This window comes from Symphodus melops (genome assembly GCF_947650265.1).
Source record: "Symphodus melops genome assembly, chromosome: 12".
Taxonomy (NCBI): Eukaryota; Metazoa; Chordata; class Actinopteri; order Labriformes; family Labridae; genus Symphodus; species Symphodus melops.
The window spans coordinates 1,275,494-1,290,666 of record NC_136702.1 but is presented as its reverse complement, the minus strand read 5'-3'; the positions used below and the strand labels follow the sequence as shown (position 1 = coordinate 1,290,666).

At 47.4% G+C, this 15,173-nt stretch overlaps 1 protein-coding gene across 2 annotated transcripts; it reads left to right on the top strand.

The window, feature by feature from the left end:
- Positions 1-711: 711 nt before the first annotated feature.
- Positions 712-5,545, top strand: rgcc (regulator of cell cycle; the record flags this gene model as incomplete). Of its 2 annotated transcripts, XM_079357565.1 has the most annotated exons (5): positions 712-866; positions 1,125-1,298; positions 3,471-3,578; positions 3,983-4,045; positions 4,912-5,545. In XM_079357565.1, the coding sequence occupies exons 1-5, from the start codon at positions 839-841 to the stop codon at positions 4,917-4,919; spliced, it is 381 nt and encodes a 126-aa protein (XP_079213691.1). In that variant the 5' UTR covers positions 712-838. The 2 variants fall into 2 exon arrangements, with proteins under 2 accessions (XP_079213691.1, XP_079213690.1); XM_079357564.1 differs by lacking the exon at positions 4,912-5,545 and having other exon boundaries at positions 3,983-4,056.
- Positions 5,546-15,173: the final 9,628 nt, after the last annotated feature.

Here is a 15,173-nt window from a genome sequence, read left to right as displayed (position 1 = left end):
TCTCTCTCTGATTTACGACGCTTTGGATTAAATGAAATGTAGCCTGAGAAAAATGACATTATCTCAAATTAACATCGAGCTTTTACAAACATTAACTCACTTATAAAAGTCCGTATTCAAAGGATCATGAATATTCAGATATATGCATCATAATTATTTTTAACAACAGGACATTTGGGAGCTGGATGATCTCAAAATAAATGTTTTTATTTATAGGCTACAGTATGAAGTTAATTCCTCTGGTCTCTGTTTAATTAAGAGTCAGCACTTTAAAGTTCCTGCTCTTCACTTTTCATCTCTCCCGGATGTGATTAAAAGAAATCAATCAATCAAAGTGTCAATCAGAGTGTTTTTGCTCGTTGAGTCACGGTGTGCCCGGAGATGAATGATGAACATACCGGCTCGTGATTATAAATATCTGGATCACAGCCTGCTGGACACTGACACATAAGATGTTTACAAACATGAGAGTGACGTCAGATGAGTGTAACCCCAACCGGTCACTATCAGAGACTATAAATATTGAGGTGAGCACGCGCGCACACAAGCACACATGCAAACAGAAATACACGCAAACACACACACACACACACTCACGCACACACACACACACACACACACACACACACACACCACCTCCTCCTCCTCCCCTCTGCTCGGATTGACCCCGCCCCCTCTCTGAGCGTGGCTCCTTTAAAAGCGTCAGTCCTGGACTCAGAGGGGTCAGTTCAAGACTTCCAGGAGGTTCGTAGAAAGCACAGCTGGACTTTACTCTGAGGGACGTTCAAGAACAAACTAAGACCGTTTCAAGACCGGGAAATCTAAAATCACTGGAATAATGAAGTCTCCAAAACTGAGAGCCAAAGGTATTTATTTATTTTGATTATTTCTGTTTCATTATTTGTTTTTTTTAACTAAAAGAGAAATATTTATTTTAAAACAAAACAGTAAGGTTTTGTTTGCTTTTATATATCAGAGATTGTTTTTGGCCTAATCAATATTCCAATAAGTCAAATAAAACAGGTCGTTATGGTCCTGATTGTTCACGTTATGAAAACATATTGTCGGGTTTAAAACACGGAGTTTATTTATGGGGGTTTGTGACGCGAACTTATTTCTCACAGCGAAGTTCGTGAACGAGGAGGATCTGGACGACGTGCTGTGCGAGTTCGACGCGGTGATCGAAGACTTCACGTCGCCGGTGGAGAAGCGTCACTTCAGGTACGACGAGCACCTGAAGACGGCGAAGAGGAGGAGCTGCGCGAGCGTCAGCGACAGCGGCATCAGCGACTCAGAGAGTGAGTGTGTGTGTGTGTGTGTGTGTGTGTGTGTGTGTCTTCAATTAAACTTTCAAACCTTTAACCAGGCAGCAGGGAGAGTCGATTTATGTGGCGGGAAAAAATGACGTCAATCATATACTTTTGGGTAATTTCATGACATCAGAGACTTTTTCAGGATCCGTAGAAAAATGATTCTTGGTGACTTCAGCACGTGACTTCAAAAGGGATCCAGGATGGAGATCAGGCTCTGCAGAAATGTCCTCTCTCGATGTCTGATGTTTCTAAAGCGTCTCTATCTCTACTGAGGACGTTTATCAAAAACTGTGAATTCACCTGAGCTCCGTGTTTCTCCTCCTCTGTAGCTGTTACCCCCCCTGCATGCAGGTTTCTCATCACGTGTCATCAGAGGGGCAGCGGGTCGGATTGTTGCGCGTGCATCCATGCACGTAGGCCTGCAGGCTGCATGCTGGTCTTCTCCTTGATCTCAGTCCATGATATTCAGCTTCTGCTGCATACTGTGGCAAACCCGCCTCTGAATTGTGGCTGCGACTTTTCAAATCATACATTGCTGTTTTACTCCACAGGGTTGTTTTTTTTGTTGTTTTTTTTTAAAGTCCTCAGGCTGCATAAATGTGTGATAGCATCATACGCTGACTTCGAGAGAAAAACATGCTTTGGAGTTTCCCGAGCACGTGAGCGCAGCAGGTCTGCTGGGAAGAGTTGGGAAAAGATCTGATTAATTTTCCAAACAGGCCTGGGATACTTTTAAAAGTCTGAATTACAAACTTGTTCTTCAAAAAAAACAAAAAAAAAAACGCATATTGAGAGACCTGGATGGAGAGATTTTTATTGCACAGAGTTGTGGCTGTGCTGCAGTATTCAATGCAGCAGGTAGGACTTACCTAATGAGCACATTAGCACTAAAGATCCTGCAGCCCTCGTGCTCCTCGTGTGATCATAGCAGGGGAAGGTGTTTGAACATGTGTCTAACGAGCGTGTTGATCTGACGGGATCAGATTCCTGCAGGAGCTCCGTCCTCTCCATGGCAGTGTGATGAAGGGGGATCTGTCCCACGCAGGGACGCACCTTTTGTCCTGCAGCCTGATGGATGGGCCGACTGCTGGACGTGCAGATTAATGGGCAGAGCCCGAGAGATCCACCCGAGACGAGAGTGCAGGGGAGAGATAGTGAAGAGGAGAAAATAGAAAGTGTGTGAAAACAGTTCAAAAACAAAAACAGCAGGACTTCATTTCCAAGTAAAAAAAAAAAAAGAACAAAAGGCTGCGACTGTGTGTGTGTGTGTGCCCCGCTGTGTGGCGTCTCCTCTCTCCTGCTGTGTGTGCTGTGTTGAGTGCTGGGAGTGGCACAGGTCTGGGGGGAGGGGGGGGGTGTAAGTGGTCGACATCTGAGACCCTGTTAAGATCTGCTGCGGGTCTGGGCCGAGGAGTGAGAGAGGCGAGGACAGCTTTAACTGCTGCCTAATCGACTTTTAGTCACACACACTTACTTCCAAATCACATCATCCATATCTGGGACATCGACGTCGACACCTCGAACAGAGAATTCAAAACGGTGTTTTTAATGAATGAATGAGCCTTCAATACTTCACTCCCGCTGCAGAAATCCTCCACATCGTCACAGACAAACAGACAGTGAAAATATGTGACGCGGTGGCATCAAATCTGAGCTGGCACGCTCAAACTGCTCATTAGCTCACTTATGTAAGCGTGCGTTCAAGGTCTGGGTCGTTACAGAAGAGATAGAAAGTGCAGCCTGGTATCAGACTCTAAACGTGTCAGGGGGGGGAGGGGGGGGGGGCACGCGTCACTGACTGTCACATGTCGAACCTCTGACCTGCAGTTACAGACTGCAAATTAAATAATTCACTTCTCATTTTTTCTGAGTGTGAGCGCATGACATGCCCCAGTTTTGTTTTTGCACTGATGTCAAAGTGTGTTTGTTTATAAGCATACGTGTGTGTGTGTGTGTGTGTGTGTGTGTGTGACAGGCTGGAGAGGAAGGAGAATGTGATGATTACACCCTGAAGCTGCTCCACTGACACAGATTCTAGATGTGTGTTTTGTGTTCACAGAGAGGTGGACACTTACCTGATCTAATGTGTCCTCTCTCTCTCTCTCTCTCTCTCTCTCTCTCTCTCTCTCTCTCTCTCTCTCTCTCTCTCTCTGACAGGTGCAGAGTCCCTCAACAGAAACAGCTTCAGCTTCAGCGACGAGCGGCTCAACTCCCCCACCGTGCTCTCCCCGGCCAGCTCCTCACCCCCCCTCATGTCACCAAAACGTGAGCGACACTCCGTCTTCTTCAGACTCTCGTCTCTGTCTAAACTTTTTAGCAAACGTTGGCTCGTCTCGTCCCCAAAGAGTCCACCTGCTCGACGTGCTCCTGCTTCAGGATCAGTTTCTCATCACGCTTCATGACATGCAAAAAGAAACCGATTCGTCCCGTTTAGTGATTCTGATGTTTAAAGATGTGGACGGGAGGATGAAGCGTGCTCATTCTCCCCCACTCTCCTGATGTTTCCTGAGCTAAAGGGGACGAGGCTGACGTTCATGTTTACACCTGACACTTCAATAAATCCTCTGAAAAACTCCAAAACAAAGACGATCAAACACACATTTTACTCTTTAAACTGAAGATTTGTTTTGACTTCAATCTTTGCTCTTGTCTCTTTTTCCCCCCTGCAGCCAAACTGGGCGACACGAAGGAGCTGGAGGACTTCATCGCCGACCTCGACAGGACATTAGAGAGTAAGTGCTAAATGCCCGTCGAGCTGTCGGAACTCTTGATGAATTAGCGTGTGTGCTGGCGCCGCCCGCTGCTCAGGATTAACACGAGCGTTCGTCCCCCCCCCCCCCCCCCCCCCCTGTGTCAGCTATGCTAATGACCGCTCATAAAGTGACACGGCAGCCCCGCCCCTCAGCTTTCTTAGAAACAGTCAGGAGGCGGTGACGGGGCCCGAGGGGCCCGAGGGGGGCCGAGGTCTTCTATCCAATAAAAACTTTTAACTTTAAAAAAAAAAACCAGCCTTCAGGGGGAAACTTTTACTTTGAGATACGATGACGTTCAAGTCCAACAAGCACGGCGACTTCAACAGGAGAAAGGAAGGAAAGTGAGCACTTTGCCACCTCTGCGTATAAATAGATATGTGCAGTATGTTTGTTTAAGCACATGAAGGGCGTCATTGATAACAGACGCTCCAGGCTCGTTTGTTTTGGACTTCTGTACTTTGGGGCTTGTGAGTGTTTGAACTTGCATCCCAGTTTGAGGAATGTGTGCTGCTGCTGCCGACTGTAAATGTCAGGAATGGAATGAGGCAGGAGAGTGGGAGTTGTTGCCGTGTTTCTCCTCGCCCTCCGCTCTGCCGCTGAATGTCCGTCTTTCACGCGGCTCGTCTGTGAAAGAGCTCTGGGGGCGGGACGTCAGCCAGCCTCCTGTTGGCAGCTCTGCAGGATGGTGTGTTTATTAGGGCCACCGTTGTTTACGATGACCCGGTTCGTAAAGAAAGAAGGAAAAAAAAAAAAAAAAAAAAAAAAAGTGAGCCCGCCGCTCTGAGAATAGAGCCGAGGAGCCAGAGAGTCCGGTTCTAATCAGGTCTGTCTGTCTCCGTTCTCAGGCATGTGACGAGGAGGCCTCAGAGTCGTCTTGGAGGGCAGCCACGAAGGGAAGGAGGGAGAGAATGTCCCCCCCCCCTCCCCGCTCCCCCGAGCAGCATACACCCAAAACCACCCAACAGGATACAGCTGGATCACAGCGACGTCCAAGCAGCCATCAGCTCCTAAATTTAACCCGTCAGCCGTCTGCTCACTTCAACCACCTGGATACCGCGAGGGGCCGCGGAGACGCCGAGACGCCGAGATTAGCGGAGCGGGAAACCTGAGGACGCAGCGTGATGCGGCGGACTCACAGGAGCCAATGAAACGCTGCAAAGAGTCACTGGAACATTTACTGTCAAATCACACTCCAACCCCTGAGCTGGAAGAGTATTTAAAAAAAAAAAAAAAAAGCTTTTTATAATAGGAATATATTTGTAATTTTATAGAGCTCCTTATTGTCTTGTATTTGTGTAAAATATATTTTTGTATCTTGTGTAAATAATAATTCTATTTGCCTCGGTATTAACAGGACGTTCAGATTAACTGGAATAAACTGAATCCTCTCTGGAGAAATCTGGAAAGCTTCACGTGTATTTAATACAGCAAATTCCTGCCAGAGATATTAAAGTACCAAACGTTGTTCTTTTACTAACACTCGACTCCGCTCTTTCTTTTGGACTGCAACGTTTGCTGTCAGCTCGTGTCAGTGACGCAGGGCGGGAGTTAGAGAGCGGAAGAGTTTATCTAAAGTTTAACACAGCAGCTGTTTTTTTTTTTTTTTTTTATCACATTAAATTTGGATATTCTGCAGAACGCACGTTTTATCTGTTATCAAGTCCCTGCAGGAAGAACAGGTTTCTCTGTTCTGCTGCAGAGAGCAGACGACGTCCGACTGCTGCTGGCTAATCTGGAGAAACACAAACATGCAACCAAACGTGCCTCTCATTGCAATTATTAAAACAATGCATGTGGGGAAAAAAAAGAACAGAAGTCACCAGGATGGACACAATAAAGCAAGAATACGACATGCAAAGGAAAATGATGCTGTAGAGTAGGAGAAGAACAAATTATGCAAAATCTTTGAGGAAAACTCGACCTGTCAACGGCAGTTCTAAAAGATGTTGGTCTTTTATTTCGGGTTACAGAAGGAGAAGCTCTCAGATCATCTTTCTGAGTGTGGTCACTAAAAGTTTCTGAAAATACGTTGCATGAGAATCTGCATGAAGTGCAGACAAACTCAGACTCATATTTCTCCTACTCGAGTCAACGTGTCCCTGCAGCATGCTGCAGAGATCTTTCGAGGAAGCGTCTCTCCTCTGCACCTTGAAAAGGAAAAAAAAAAGAAAAGTTATTCTGACCAATATCGTGCAACAAAAAATGATGAGCTGGGCCTTTATTTCACAATCACATGCCCACACACACACACACACACACACACACACTTAGCGAGACGCACTGAAATAGATCCAACACGTCACTTACCTTCTGTGCACATTAATCAACCTCTCAACAATCAAACACTTATGTAACCTCTGCAGCAACAGGGTCTATTTCCAGTGGCGGAGGGAGACAGGAGGGTGTGACCTCTTACGGGGCCAGCAGCAGGTGCGGCTCAAGTGGTCTCATGTCAGAGCCCCCCCCCCCCCCCCCCCCCCCCCTCTGTCTGGGCCTCCATGATGGCTCGATAGCAGCAGGAGCGGCAGGTGCCGGTTTGACGAGTTTATTATGGAGTTTCAGAAACACTGAAACACAGAGCTGAAGATGAGTAAACAGGCCGTCAGGCGGACAGATACAGAGGCTGACAGGCGTGGAAACACAAGCTGTTCGGTGTTACGCTCATCTGACCGAAAAACTTTGCACATCCATTCAAAAGCAAAAAAAAAAAAAAAAAGTGCATCACTCGAGGCATGTTCAGGATCTTGTGTCTCTCACGGGTTTGCAGGAGTTTCTTTTTTTTTTCCTGAGGTTTATTTTTGAGCTTTTTATATGCCTTTTTCAGACAGGAGAGAGAGAGAGAGAGAGAGAGAGAGAGAGAGAGAGAGAGAGAGAGAGAGAGCGAGAGATCACTTTAGAAACTTAAAGAGCTTCAAACGAGATTGCACGAAACATTTCAACGGGCTTCCTGTTCATGTACTTGTGTTAATCTGAGCGGTCCACACTCGTCCAATAAGCTGCAGGTAAAGATCACGACGCCCCCTCCCCTCCTTCACAGCCTGTTTCTGCATCCGAGCTGATTCGGCTGCAGTCTTTTTGACTTTTATATTCTCACGAAGTCTCACGTTTCGAAGCGCTCAAATGAGAAACGTCGGGCCCCCGACAGCTGTGCACGGCTGCAGCTCACAGTCGGTGGATCCAGCCAGCCGACTGTGAGCGCATGCCAGACTGTGTTAATGTGACGGCAGGAAGCTGGCACGGAGGCGGCCCGTCTTGTTTCTTCAGTACAGTTGGCGGAGGGAAGCTGTGGGCACAGTCTCGCTCCGAGTACACCTCTCGGGTTTGGGCCGGACGCCGGGCAGCTGGCACTGAGCGGAGGGACCATGTTGACACAACACATGATCCCCCTCCCTCTAAAACAAGCTTCCCACTTGGCAGAAAGGGGGCATCTCTCTGGCAGCAGGGGTCTGTCCTGTAGAAGTGTTGGCCTCGGCAGCAGAGGGAAGTGTGGGAAACGAGGAGACCCAAAGAGCGTGCTGTAAAACACGCTGCAGCTGCTTCTGTAGTTTTAGATTTAGCTCGAATGTTTTTGCACTTTGGGAAATATTTCGGGGCCTTTTGCAGAATGTTATTTTGGCTGGACGAAGCAGGAACGAGCAGATGGATTGTGTGTTCATGGTGCCGCCGTGTGACAGTCCGCACGTCGTTGCTGCTTCACATGGGAGGCCCCTGGTTTCAGTGTTGAAGTGGTGGATCTATGAATAGTCTGGGCAGAGACACACAGATGTTTGTCCACATCACAAAGAGTCAGAAATACACAGAGTCAAATATCAGGTTCAGCTTTCTGCTGCTTCATCATCATCATCATCATCACTGCTGGAGGCCAGATGTCGCTGCCGGCAGTGCAAACAGGTGGGGGGTGTTAATCTGTACATATAATAACATAATGTGTGTGTGTGTGTGTGTGTGTGTGTGTGTGTGTGTGTCACAGAGAGGTTGGTGTGTGTGCAGTAGATGTGTTTGTACTTTGATGCGTGTGCAGAAAGTGTTTTTTGTGTCCGTACCTTTCTGCTTCACCTTGTTGTTCGCTCTGTTGCCTCACAAAGGTCAAAGGTCAAAGATCAGATTTTTCTTCCTGACTTTTCTTCTCGTCCTCGTGATACGATTAAGCACACGATGACGTTTCATAGAGAGGAGTAGTTCGTGCAGTGGCGGTTGTTTGAGGTGCAGATCAGCGTGGCTCCTTTAAGGAGACACTCAAGTTCTGAACAGAAGCTAGGCTATAACGCTAAAGCTAGGCTATAGCGCTAAGCTATACCGCTAAGCTAGGCTATAACACTAAACTAGGCTATAACATTAAGCTAGGCTATAGCGCTAAGCTATACCGCTAAGCTAGGCTATAACACTAAGCTAGGCTATAGCGCTAAGCTAGGCTATACTGCTAAGCTAGGCTATAACGTTAAGCTAGGCTATGCCGCTAAGCTAGGCATGATTAAGCTAACTTTAAAGCATACAGTAAGTAAGGTCCAGACACACTTCCACAGAGAGAAAGGACTTGAGAAGGTGGCGGTGAACTATGATGTCACAGCACACACGTGACCCTCCTGCACCTTTTCTGCAGGATTCTTGTTGAGGTGTGAAACTATCCAACCCGGGACGTTTGAGTTGTTTAGAGAGATTTTTGTGGGGACTCGTGATGCACAGCATGAAAGACGGGACGGTCCCTGTCCAATCACAGGTCTCAAACAAACTGCCTCAATCCACGGCTACTCAGAGTCGTAGCCGTCGTTGTCCTGACTTCTCCCTCCATGATTACAGAAGAGTGCAGACTCACACTGATGAGGACTGACACGTGTCACTTATCACCTCCACCTTGTTCCGTACTGACACAGGTGAGAGCTTGGCCGGCCCCTCTCACCCTGCACATGGACTGTGAGAGACCCACCCCCCCTCCCGGCGGGTCCATCAGGACCAAAACCTCTCTTCCCCTCAGCTGTCCTCTGTCAAACTCTCGACTTCAATCACTGAACGTGGATCTTACATGATGCAATCTGGCCTCATCTCCACCTCGGGAATGAAGCGGCTTCATACACACACATGGTCCAGTGAGTGTGTGTGTGTGTGAGTGTGTGTGTGTGTGTGTGTGTGAGCTGACAGAGCGGGGGATTTACTGCAGAGGAAGTTCATGCAGCAGCAGCTGTTAGAAGGGTTTCTAAGGACTCATTCCTCAACAGGAAGAAGTGACATGATGTGACTTTCTGCTCGTTTTTGTAACTAAGGAACAACAACAGTGTTTGTATGATGACGAAGTAACAAAACACGTCGCTATGACAACAGAGCAGAGTCAGTCCTGTGATCAGATCAGATCGTTCTGCATCATGAAGCCGGGACGCTTTCACATGTTGCATCTTTAAGTCGTTACTTAAACTTGGCCCTGAGCTTTTATTTCCACTCATAAAGATTACCTTTTTTTTTTCTTTCTTTTTTTCAAGATTTTTGATTTAATTTAAACGTGTTAAAGCTCAGGACAGGAAGGCGTAAATCGGTCCGCTCTGTCTCGCACTTTGTATTAAAAAATGTTTGTGATGTCACGTCAGGCTCGGAGCCGGCTGATTCTCAGCCAGCGTTCATGCAGACACAGCTGTCGTCTCCCCGAGCTCCTCGAAACCCAGCGTGCACCTCCTCTGAGCCAGTGCGAGGAAACGAGTGGACATGGAGAATCTGCCGTGTGCTCTGACACGACTTCATGAGTCTGCGTTTCTGCTTTTTGTTTTTTTTTTTGAGGCAGAAAGAGGAAGTTCTGACGGAGAGAAAGCGAGGGAATTACAGAGAGCCACGAAATCACTGAATAAGAGTTTCTGCTGCTATTTTAGAGATAGGACAGAAGACAGAGTCAGGAATCAGGAGTCAGGGGGGGTGACATGCAGGAATGGGACAAACATATGAACCCCGCTACGACCCCATGTTGGAGTAAAGTTTGAGAAAGTCTTCTGCATCAGGAGGAGCTTGAGTTTGTGTCACGGCAGATTAAACCCAGATTACGTTGTCATGAATCACGCAGGACGTCTACGTGGCCGAGGGACGGTTGTGCACGCCGACTCTGAGTCAGAGTAACCCGTGCATGAGCTCGAGGGGAGAGTGACCCGATATTTCCAGACCGATGAGTCACAGGAGAGCTGCACATCCCCTCCTCTCCCCGCCCTTTGAGTTTTAAACTTCACAGAAGAAAAGAGGGACAGATCTGACAAACAAAAGGTGTCTCCAGGTTGTGTCCACATGTCCCTCTGCTGTCCTCGTCCTCCCTCATTCATCCCTCCGTCTTTCTGCATGTTCATGAAAAAACACTTTCAACGTATCTTTCTGCGTCTCCAGCATTCTTCAAATCTGGTCTCTTCAGTCTTTCCCCCCCGAGAACTCCTTCAAGCAGCCACCCGAGCCCTTCCAGAAGGGGGGCGTGGTCAGACACAGCTCATTTACATATTTAAAGCTACAGACACAGAAACAGCCCGTTCGGGAGCTCTGAGCTCAAATGTTTCGAGGAGGAGGAGAATATGTGACTAGAAGTATTTTCTAGGTGGATTGGATCAGATGAGACTCATTACCTTCACGGCTGAGAAAGAGCTGAAACAATATCAGCAGGTTTAACACTGTGAGACAGTCTTCTCTCTCAGGACATGTTATCCACTGATCCGCAATTTGTCCCCTCTCAAATCCCCGAAGGCTCCTGAGTGCAGCCACAATGAGCTCTGTGTTCTCTCTGCGGGGAGGATTAAACACAGAGCGAGGACGAGACTGTGTGCAGACTTCACCTTCACTCCTCTGCCCAGGCTTTCTTCAGACGGTTCGTTGCAGTTTAATGATCAACAGGGTTACATAGAAATCCTCACAGCAGAAGAATATGCTTCAAGGCATCTTGTGAAGCTTCAGTTGCAGCTTTGAAACGTCCCAGGCAAACCTGGAGAGAAGTGCAGAGAGGAATCTGACAGAATGACGCAGAGTCTGGCTGCATTACAGAGGAAAACATGTTTGTGAATCATAGAGGTCATTATCTACAATTTACATATCTTTGACCTCAGTGCAGAACTCTTCAACTCTCCAATCAGTGTTTGGACTGATCTCCTGCTTTCAGGAAAAACACATGCGTTTCTGTTTGTGCACAAATCGGCATGCAGAAATCAAAAGGAGCTTTTGCGCCTTTAAATCCTCATTTCAGATGTGAGAAGACGCTGGATCCAAGAGCAGATTATTCAAAAACAAAAAAAAATATATATATTTTTTTAACAAAACAGGCAAAACACAAAAAGCAAAAGGTCGAAAAGTCGAACTTCAAATTTCAAAAGGAGAAACAAAAAGAGCCTCGAGGGAACACTGGGAACACTGGGAGACTCACGAGGAGGATTATCAGACACACTTTGAGTCTCGCTTGCGTCACACTGCCATGACATAAACTTTTTCTACGTTTAAAAGCATTGTTTGATAAATTTAATGAATGCAGAGTTATATGTTCATTCGAGGGGGTTCAACAAATCGACTCATGTAAAAGTTGAGATTCTTCTCTGCTAAGATTTAAAATCTATTCAAAAAAATTATTAGATTTTTCAAAAAAGAAGAAAAAAAACATTTTTTAGGGGGAGGGGCTTATCGGTCCCTTCTTGCTTTTTAAATCAGTAAAATGACTGGAGCAGATCCTGCCTGAATCCAAAATCCATTTGAATCAAAAGTCGATTCTCCATTCTCATTTCTTCACATGTTAACTCAAACTTCATAAATGATGTAAACAGCAGCGTGCATTAAATAAGACTCAGTGTTTCATCGTTAAATATTCATGGACAGCTGCTTCTGATAAGTGACCTGATTTTAACAGACTAAAGCCTGTTAATCATTTACGTCCAACAGATGCTGCCTCCTGTTTTCACTTCTCCTCCCTCCTCCCTTTACCTCCTACATCAAACTCTTCCTCTCCTCCTTTTACCTCCTACATCAAACTCTTCCTCTCCTCCCTCCTCTCCTTTGTCTCCTCTGCACTGCTTCCTCTTCTTGCCCTGTGGTGTTTCGGAGCAGCTTCGTCTTCCCTCCCGCCCTCGGCGCCCCGTGGCCGGGTTAGAGAGGTGGGTCAGGGTTTGGCTCTGGGCCAGCAGCAGCACCCTGTCATTAAAGCTGATTTAAAATGTGACCAAACTTTCCATGTGAGCTGCACCCCCGAGGGAGGAGGGTGGGGTGGGGGGGGGGGGGGGGGGCCTCACCTGAGCTGGTCTGAACAAACACTGACCAGAACACACATAAATCCACCTGAAGACCAAAACAATGATCTTATCTTTAATGAACCTCGCTGTGTGTTGAGCATGCACGCTCAGGTGTGAGTGACAGCAGAGAGGTGAGCAGGTTCTTGGCTGCACTTGTGTCGACACTTTGCATTTATTGACAGGGCGGCTCCTCGGGGCGAACTCTCCTCCTCCTGTGATCCCAGACTGCTTCAGTCCCAGGAGAGCCGAAGCTTCAGGGCGTCAGTGAAATCAGAACTCGTAATCACAGGTACCGGGGGGGGGGGGTCACAGTCCTTTGTCACAAGTCACACGCCTGCTGTGTGTTTGAAGAACATAAATAACAGAACAAGAAGGTTTCAGGTTTTCTCTAAGTGCTCCGTCCCTCCACGCCCGGATTTACGAGCTCCAGCAGGAGGATGAACTGGAGCTGGATCGGGTTTTTAAAGGTTTACTTTTTTTTTACCTTTATTTTTAGAGACAGGACTTCGGACAGAGTTGGGGAGAGAGAGAGAGAGAGAGAGAGAGAGAGAGAGGGAGAGAGAGAGAGAGTGGGGAATGATTTGTGGACGAGGAGTCCCAGGTCAGATTCAGATCTGGGCTCCGCCTCCGTACGTGGAGCGGGCACACCAACCCCTCAGGCTGCCGGCGCCGCTGGATCGGCTTTTCAAATCTGTTTGAATCAGCAGGTTTCATAATTCATAATTCATCTGATGCAGGAGATGAGGAGCAGCTCATATCAGTCAAATATTTCCACCTGAGGGTCGACGTCTCGTTCCAACATCTCGTCGTAACTCTCGGCAGACGCAAACAGAACAAGTGTCCCGACAAGACTCGGCGTGCTTCGCGTCCTCTCTGAACTCTGCACACGTCTCTCACCGACACTTCATTATGATGAAGTGAGGAGTCATAACGCCGTCTGGATGTTCTCACCGCTCTAAAGCTAGCTCTGCAACAACAGGATGAAAAACACACACCGACGTGTTTCAGTTGACTCGAGAAGGGACGACAGCGAGGTCACGCCAGCCCGCGTGTGTTTACTGCGGCGGATATTCTTTCTCCCAGGATGACGCTTCGATGCTAACGTCACTACAACGTGATCTCATGTTTCTGTTTCGCTCTCTGTTGCTCGCCGAGACAGACGAAGAAGGAGGACGGCGAGGGATCTACACGGCGCTGACCCTCACTCTCCTCGCTCAGCACAGCGTGCTAGCTTGTTTTTGCAAAGTGGTAGCCGTTTGTTGACGAGCCCGAGTCGCTCCACACTTCAACACGAGAGCGCCACACGTCCAACTTCATGCAAAGGGGAACTTAAACTCACACATCAACAAACGATGTGGACGAAAATGCACGATATGTAACTTTCTACGATGCTACTTTAATTTGGCACATTTCAGCCACCGTACAATGTTTCATGCATTCTCAGACATGTTGGTAAAAACACTCAGACGTGTGGCGGTGGTTACAGGCTCGGGCCGTGCTGGCCGTCAGAAGGGGAAGCTCGTTCAGAGAGGTATTTCCTGACTTGTTGGGGTAATTAGACCCATCAAGCCTCAGACTCGCAGGATAACAAACTCACTGTGGCTACACTAATTACACCCCATAATCATGCCTCGCTCGCTGCCTTTGAAGAGCTGCAGCTCGCCAGCACCTACTCACTGAACGAGTGAACAGGAAAACAAAGTCAGCGTTGTGTAATTCCCCGGCCCATTAAGACGTGAAATCATATTAGCGACTGTAATTGGATGAGAGGAAATCTGCATCAGTAGTAATCATCCGAGTAATCATGTTTAGGGAGGCAGGCGGAGCGGGGAGGGAAAAACGTAACCCTGAGTTATCTTTCTAAAACCAGTCTGACTCCACAACCAAACCGAGGAGAGGTCAGGAAAGGAACACACACACACACACACACACACACACACACACACACACTCTGCATGTGTGGGGTCAGTCGTTTTCTCCTTTAGTGAAATATTAGTTAAAAAAAAAAAAGGCTCACAGGCTGGAGAACCCTGAAGTCCCTCTGTGGCTCTGAGCTCCCTCTCTACACGTCACTCCGTCATTCATCATCATTAATATAATGGTCATTACTGCGTCTCTCCTCGGGAGCTGTTTGTTTGGATACGCTTCGAAGGACGATTCAAATCTGAGGTCAAAAACGACGACGGCGTCCCCTCGGCGGTGTCGGTGAGGGAAAACAACAACAACAGCTTTTTCAGAGGTCACTTAAAAACATCCAGAACTCGTACAGAAGGTTCCAGGAACAAAACTTCAACAATGACTCTCTATGTTTTAATAAACGGAGAAAGAGTCGGCTGTCAAATATACACAAGAGAGATGGGTACTCCTCCTACACTGCTAGCTACCGCATGCTAGCACAAGCTAACCGGCGTTTGCTGCGTCCACGTCTGTATTAGTCTAGATTTAATTTTTCATGACAAATGCTGCTGACTCATCTTTGATTCAGAGGAGAGTTCATCTTTACAGATCCTGCATATAAATGTAGAAAGCGCACATGGTGCCTACATCTGTATTTCTGAGCTGTATTAAGCGATTAGGCGTCAGCAGATGTTGAAGGGGGGGGCGCCGCAGCTGTAATGGCGGCTTGTCAACATCAGGTTTTTCCAGGTTTCTTTTTTTCCTAATTCATCAAGACAATCCATGGAGAGAGGGAGACATTCATTTCCATTTCATTTGGTCTGAGGCAGCAGACATTATCTCTGAGTCACGGAGGAATGCCGAGGTGGTTCGAGGCCAGAGCAGCTCGGCTTGGACGAGGCGGCTCGAGCAAAGAAGCAGGAAGGAAAGAATGAGCGAGATCATCAGGGAGGAGGAAACGCCGAAATCTGCTGAACAAATCAGTCACA